At 51.9% G+C, this 6,513-nt stretch overlaps 3 protein-coding genes across 5 annotated transcripts in view; all 3 read right to left on the bottom strand.

Moving 5' to 3' along the window:
• DCDC2B (doublecortin domain containing 2B) overlaps nucleotides 1–1,027 on the bottom strand; it is a 6,178-nt gene extending 5,151 nt beyond the window's left edge. The window contains exon 1 of the mRNA XM_012812364.1: nucleotides 762–1,027. Coding sequence (XP_012667818.1) covers nucleotides 762–1,027 — 266 coding nt within the window. The remainder of the gene's footprint in view (nucleotides 1–761) is intronic.
• A 1,749-nt stretch (nucleotides 1,028–2,776) lies between these two features.
• Nucleotides 2,777–5,595, bottom strand: IQCC (IQ motif containing C). Of its 3 annotated transcripts, none has more exons than XM_023507776.1 (5): nucleotides 5,547–5,595; nucleotides 5,040–5,183; nucleotides 4,574–4,889; nucleotides 3,955–4,073; nucleotides 2,777–3,834 (listed from the first exon to the last, which is right to left on the bottom strand). In XM_023507776.1, exons 1-5 carry the CDS (start codon nucleotides 5,583–5,585, stop codon nucleotides 3,040–3,042), a joined length of 1,413 nt encoding a protein of 470 aa, XP_023363544.1. In that variant the 5' UTR covers nucleotides 5,586–5,595; the 3' UTR covers nucleotides 2,777–3,039. The 3 variants fall into 3 exon arrangements, with proteins under 3 accessions (XP_023363544.1, XP_023363546.1, XP_023363545.1); XM_023507778.1 differs by having other exon boundaries at nucleotides 4,574–4,826; XM_023507777.1 differs by having other exon boundaries at nucleotides 5,562–5,595.
• Nucleotides 5,596–5,894: 299 nt separating this feature from the next.
• The window catches only part of CCDC28B (coiled-coil domain containing 28B), a 6,667-nt gene continuing 6,048 nt past the window's right edge, over nucleotides 5,895–6,513 (bottom strand). The window contains exon 6 of the mRNA XM_003801244.2: nucleotides 5,895–6,094. Within this exon, the coding sequence (XP_003801292.1) occupies nucleotides 6,040–6,094 (55 nt within the window). The 3' untranslated portion in view covers nucleotides 5,895–6,039. The remainder of the gene's footprint in view (nucleotides 6,095–6,513) is intronic.

The raw sequence follows: 6,513 nt of genomic DNA, 5'->3' as shown, positions 1-6,513 counted from the left end.
GGGGATTCGAACCCGCCACCTTAGGTGTACGTGGCTGGCGCCTTAGCCGGTTGAGCTATAGGCGCCGAGCCTTTCTCTCCACTTTGTATGAGACTCTTAAGAGATTAAGTGACTTACCCAAGGTCACACAGGGATGACCAAGCCTAGATTCTAAGTCTGTCTAGCTCCCAACCCCTCTCTCCTTACATTATATAATAGTAAGTGACCTCAAATGAGAGCTAAGAGTAGGACTTAGAAGCTGAATCTGAACTGGAGGCTCAGATGATCCCACCTTGGAAGACAGCCCCACCATATAATGGGCATGATCCTAGCCTAATGGGAAAGTTTGGGATGCCTAAGCACAGATGGGTGGATTTTGTGTTTGGTGATCCAATTGAGAAGACCTTTTAGAGCAGTGGTTCTCAACCTTCCTAAGGCCGTGGCCCTTTAATATAGTTCCTGTGGATCGCAACCCACAGGTTGAGAACTGCTGTTTTAGAAGGGGCTCAATCTGGAGGGAGATAAGTTGGTATTGGCTGCCCCGGGTATAAGTGTTAGTACCAAAGAGAATTTGATTTGAATTGCAGCTCAACTATTTATTGTGTAATGTTAGGCAGGTTTTTTTGTCTGTTTGCCCCTCTAACTAAAACCACCCCCTTCATAGGGTTAAGCGAGAAAATGTATGAAATGCCTGGTGCCTGCACAGTAAGCACTGAATGCCGCCATTGCTGTTGCAGTTACTGCCCTCCCCAAGCTCTTTGGCCAAGTCCCAGTCCACTCACTGTAGCTTGTGGAATCGTTCAAACCCAGCAGCCACATACTGCCCTCCATTCTGCAAGTCTGCCAGGTCGGTGACAGGGTGGCCGTGACAAGGCGTGTAGAGAGCACGTACAGCCAGTGGGGCCTGCACAGCTGATGTCACCTCACAGAGGAAGGCCTCCATGGTGGGGAAGCGGCGCTGAGTCACCACCAGCCGGGAGCCTGGGAAGAAGGGGTCCCCATTCCGGTACACCACTACCTTCTTGGCCTTTGGATTACTACCTGCCATGGTGTATCCGCAGTCAGAGACGCAAAGCTATTACTAGGCAACCAAAGCAGGGCTGGGAGTGGTGCCAATCACAAGTGGAGTCCTGCCCTCTCTCCCAGGAAGGCAAAGGGACTTTCTGGTGAGAGAATTTATATTCAAGGTGCATTGAATCTTTCCTGAAAGGAGCCTCTCAAGGATAGGCGAGGTATGATGACTACATGAAAAAAGACCAGGTGGGCTCGGCGCCTATAGCTCAACCGGCTAAGGCGCCAGCCACGTACACCTAAGGTGGCGGGTTCGAATCCCCAGCCCGGACCCGCCAAAAAACAACAATGACGGCTGCAACCAAAAAATAGCCGGGCGTTGTGGCGTGACAACTACAGCCAAAAAATAGCCAAGCATTGTGGCAGGCGCCTGTGGTCCCAGCTACTTGGGAGGCGGAGGCAAGAGACTCGCTTGAGCCCAGGAGTTGGAGGTTGCTGTGAGCTGTAATGCCACGGCACTCTACCCAGGGGGAAAGCTTGAGGCTCTGTCTCAAAAAAAAAAAAAAGAAAAGAAAAAAGACCAGGTGGGCACAGTGGCTCACACCTGTAATCCTAGCACTCTGGGAGACTGAGGCAGCAGGATCATGTGAGGTCAGGCAAGAGTTTGAGACCAGCCTGAGCCAAGAGCAAGACCCCATCTTTACAAAAAATAAAAAAAGAAAAGAAAAAATTAGCTGGGTATGGTAGTGTGCGTCTGTAATCTAGCTACTCAGGAGGCTGAGGTAGGAGGATCACTTGAACCTAAGAATTTCAAGTTGTGTGAGCTATGATAAAGCCAGTGCACTCTAGCTGGGTTGACAGAGTGAGACTGTCTCAAGAAAAAAAAAAAACAACCCTGAAAGATCTTTGGGCTCAGTGAGAAAAGGAGTGGCAGAGAACATACTTACCATGTTCCCCTGAAAATAAGACATTGTCTTATATTTATTTTTTCTCAAGAAGACACACTAGGGCTTATTGTCAGGGGATTTTTTTTTCTTGCAGTTTTTGGCTGGGGCTAGTTTTGAACTCGCCACCTCCAGCATATAGGACTGGCACCCTACTCCTCTGAGCCACAGGCACTGCCCGGGATATCTTATTTTTTATTAAGTTTAATACAACAATCTACATTTATTCAAATACAGTTAAGTCATCTTCTTCTGGAACCTCACAGGGGGAGCTGACCTTGTTGGTGGGGCTGGTGCTAGTGATGCCTTAACTCCTTTCTCCTAGCCATTGGCACATGCACAATAGGATGCCTGCTACCACAGTTACCACACATGCACCCACACAAGTGCAATCAGCTTGGAGAAAGGAGCTGGCAGATAAAAGGTATTCCAGTCTTCCTTACCGCTCTGCACCGAAATGCATGGCGTATCTGCATAGCCATGCCCATCACTAGGTCTTATTATCAGGGTAGGGCTTATATTTAACACATGCATAGAAATCCTGCTAGGGCTTTTTTGGGTAGGTCTTATTTTCAGGGAAACATGGTAAAGCCATATGTTCCAATACTCTCCAGAGCCTCCTTGCTATGCTAAAGCCCCAGGGCTGAGCTGGAAGAGAGTCAGCTGTGGGGGCTGTTCCCCAAGGAGGATGGCTAGATCTAGATCTACCCCTGGGCCATGGCTCCCAGTTGGCTCTGGGTCAAGGAGGTGAACATGAAGACGCAGAGTTTGTCCTAACCAAAGGCAACAGAAGAAAACAGCCAAATATAGAATCCAAGAAAAAAAAAATCTTTATTCTCCACCAAGCCTCCCACTCCACTTCCCCCAGGTGACTCTTGTTTTCCTCCAGCAAATGTTACAAGATAAATCCCAGATAACTCCTTATCCACAAAATTGGATTGAGCCCATAGGCAGAGGATGAAAAGATGAAAGAGTATTCTTCGTCCTTCTCCCTGTACTTATGCCAATACTCTGCTCCAGCTTCTCTTGGCCCCACTAGCCACGGACTCCCAGGGCAGGAGCAGGAGGTAGAGCTGGTATCAGAGTGATAGGATGAGATCCCATTTCATGGTCCTTTCACAGCATACCCCTTTGGAACCTGGTCCTCTCCTATATGGTCTGACCCTGTGGAAAAAGGGTTCTCAGGTGGCCTTGTAGTCCTTTGGTTTTTCCATCCTTCATGACTAGGCTCATCAGAGGTTCCCTCTCTGGAGTGTCTATCATGGGGGGTTTGGCCTTTGGGTGGTTTAGTCCTCCAAAGATGCAAGCTACTATGCTCTGGCCCTGCCAAGGTCCCATCCCAACTGATATGGTCTTCTGAGAAACCCAACTCTTGTGGCCTGGCTCTTTGGTATTTAGGCTCTTTGTAATCTAGCCCTCTGGAAAACTCAGTATCTGGGTCCTCAGAGAGTACATGAAGTTGTGTCTTGCCCTTCCTGGAACAGTGGTCCCTAGGTTTGAGGCATCTGGGGGTCTGGTCCTCCAGGACTTTCCTCTGCAGCTGTCCTCCATTGTCTGGCTCTTTGGTGAACCTGTCCTCCATGGCCTGGCTGTCTGATGGCATAGGAAACTGTGGTCTAGCCCTCCTAGAGCATTTTTCCCTATACTTAGCTCCAGCTGTTTTTTGTGTAGGAGACAGACTTTCTGAAAATTTGTGGGGTGATTTGACCCTCTGGCAGGAGTAATCTACATGGTCTAGCTCTCCAGCGGTTTTGTCTCTGTAGAACTGGTTCTTTAGTGGTAGGCTTGCTTGTGACTGGTCGCTGTCACAGGCCTGTCCTCCATGGTCTGGGCACATGCAGGGCTTGTCTCTGGTCTGACTTGCCTCTGGGGAGCTCAGTGTTTGCTTGAGAATTAGGTACTGTTGAGGGGAGAGAAAAGACACTGTACCAGACAGGCCTGCTTGGGGATGGTAGGAGGTCTCTCCCAGACCCCCACTCTTAGCCCTAATGTTCAGAAAGAGCTCCAAGTTAATGCCTACCGCCTTACGGCTATTGATGGCCTGTTGCAGCCACAGCAGTTCCATGGCCAAGTGGCTGCGGTGGTATTGGAGCTCCTGTAGCTGAGGCTGGCTGTGAAGCAGTCCTGGACCTGTAGCTTCTGTGAAGGAGGGAAGAAAGGAGGGAGAAAGCATTAAGGCTAGACCCCGGCAACCCCCCAGTGCCCAGCCATGTAGTGCTCCCAACCAGGCAGAGGGAAAATGGAGAGGGATGAAGCTTATCTAGTGCAAACTTTTCACTTTTCTTTCTTTTTTTTTTTTTTTTGAGACAGGAGCCTCAAGCTGTCCCCCTGGGTAGAGTACCGTGGCATCTCAGCTCACAGCAACCTCCCACTCCTGGGCTCAAGCGAGTCTCCTGCCTCCGCCTCCCAAGTAGCTGGGACCACAGGCACCCGCCACAACGCCCAGCTATTTTTTGGTTGCAGCCATCATTGTTGTTTGGCGGGCCCAGGCTGGGGATTCGAACCCGCCACCTTAGGTGTATGTGGCTGGCGCCTTAGCCCCTTGAGCCACAGGCGCCGAGCCACTTTTCACTTTTCAGATGGGGAGGTTGAGGCCAAGAGAGGGTCAAGGGCTTGCCCTGATATTGGCAAAGAGGTACCTGGGTTCTTCATCCTTATCATGTCTCCGATTTCTTTCTGGCTAGTTTTCCTGCTCTGCTCAGCCTGAAGCCAGGGGCTATCAACTCGGCAGAGATTTCCTGGGTTTGCTGAGCTCTCTCTTGACTTCTTGAACACCATCTCCTCCCAGATGGCCTCTCTCTCAGCCTCTTTACATGGGAAGCGGCTCCTCGGTTCTTGCTGTGGATTTGATACCCTCTCTCCTACTTTGCAAGTCCCAAAGGATTTTGCCTTCTGAGAAATTAGAGGTGAGAGCACCTCAGGGTTAAACCCTTCCAAGTATCTGGGCACCACGATCTAGCAGGCAGGATGGTGAGGATTAAGGATTGGGGTGTGAGGAGGTGAGTCTGCTGCTTCTTCCAGGGAAAAAATCCTGTCAGCAAGACTGGTGGGTTCTACCCTGCCCAAATCCCTCCTTCCCTTCCCTTCCTTTCTCCCCTGCACTACCTCTGGGAGAAATTGGGGCCTTGGAATCCACCCCTTGGTCCACTGAATCCTAACAGGGTCGCCTTCAATCTCTCGTACAATCGCCTCATATTCAGCTCGCAGGCTCTGGAACTGGCGTCGGACCAAGAAGCCCCGGACACAGGCCTGGTGTGGAGAACGCGGAGAAAACAGTTCTTTAACGTTGTAAGGGAAGGAGATCCTCCTGGGGAGGTCATCCCTGTGACTGCAAGAGGGGACACAGCCACTAAAAAAACAGGGGACATAGGGGTTCAACGGAAGATGCTGGTCTGGATCCCCCTTCTAGTTTTAAGACACTTCCAGCTATCTCCCTGATGCTGTGTGAGCGTGTAGCGGGGAGTGCTAGGCAACCTTCTGCAACGCGGCGAGGGAGGACCGGTATCTCCGGAGGCTGGTAAGGGTAAAGGACTGAACGTGATAGCCTCATGTTGCTGCAGGTCCCAGTACCAGACCCCAGGAATCCTGAGCTCGTCCCTCCCGCCCCCCCACCTGCAGCACCGACACCTTCCGAATCAACTCGCGATCCATCCTGTTCCTCAACGGCCCCCGCCGCGCACCTGCGCAGTGCGTCATTAGTCGGCGCCGCTCCCGAGCATGCGCAGGTGCAGGGCCGCGCCCCACTGGACCCACCGTAGCGTCGCTCTGGCTGACGTTACGAGCGTCCCCAAGACTCGCGCACTCTTATCGCAGCAGATCCAACTCTCTGCTCTCGTAGTCCCGCCCGAGCAGCAACCCCCGTAACCAAAAGCGCTCTGCGCAGGGCGATTACCGCAGCAGCCCGGGGCCGTGGGTGCCCCCATCGAGGAAAAGCGCAAGAAGGGAAAAAGGACACAGAGCCGCTTTCTTGCTTTACGGTTTAATTCCACACAGTGCCCCCCACCTCCATAGCACCTGGGGGGCCGCGGAATACCCTCTCGAGTCTGTAAACAAAGTCACAGTTTGAAAGGAATGAAAGGGGCAGCTTGGGCCTGCGTCCCAGCACCTAAGCCGCCGACTGTTCCTCCGGCTCGGCGTTCTCGGCCAGGTGCAGCTTCTGTCTGTGCCAGTCAAGGGTCGTGACGCTTTGGACTCAGCCCTTCCTCTCACCCCTGTCCTATTCCAATCTGCTTAGTTTCTCCAGCTGTGCACAGGCGCGGGGACGAAGGTCTCTGGGGCCCTCCGTGGTCTGAGATTGTCGTCCCCACCTGCTCTCCTTGCCGGGGTCACTCACCCTCTCTTTTCATCAGCTCGTGCAGGACAAAGGAGCTGGGGGGCCTGAGCTAGACTCTGTGTGTTTGGGGAGAGGGGCACCCGCCTGAGCTTGTTTCTGGCTGGAAACTAGACGGGATAGTCTAAAAGTAAAAATAGTCTTTTTTGGGGAAAAATGGCTTTGGGAACAGGTGCCTCCCCAACCCTGGTGTCCCTAGGAAACTAGATAGTCTAAAAGTAAAAATAGGCTCGGCGCCTGTGGCTCAAG

The sequence above is a fragment of the Otolemur garnettii genome, unplaced genomic scaffold (genome assembly GCF_000181295.1).
Source record: "Otolemur garnettii isolate 467f Iridium unplaced genomic scaffold, OtoGar3 scaffold00204, whole genome shotgun sequence".
Taxonomy (NCBI): Eukaryota; Metazoa; Chordata; class Mammalia; order Primates; family Galagidae; genus Otolemur; species Otolemur garnettii.
This window is presented reverse-complemented; position numbering and strand designations above follow the sequence as displayed.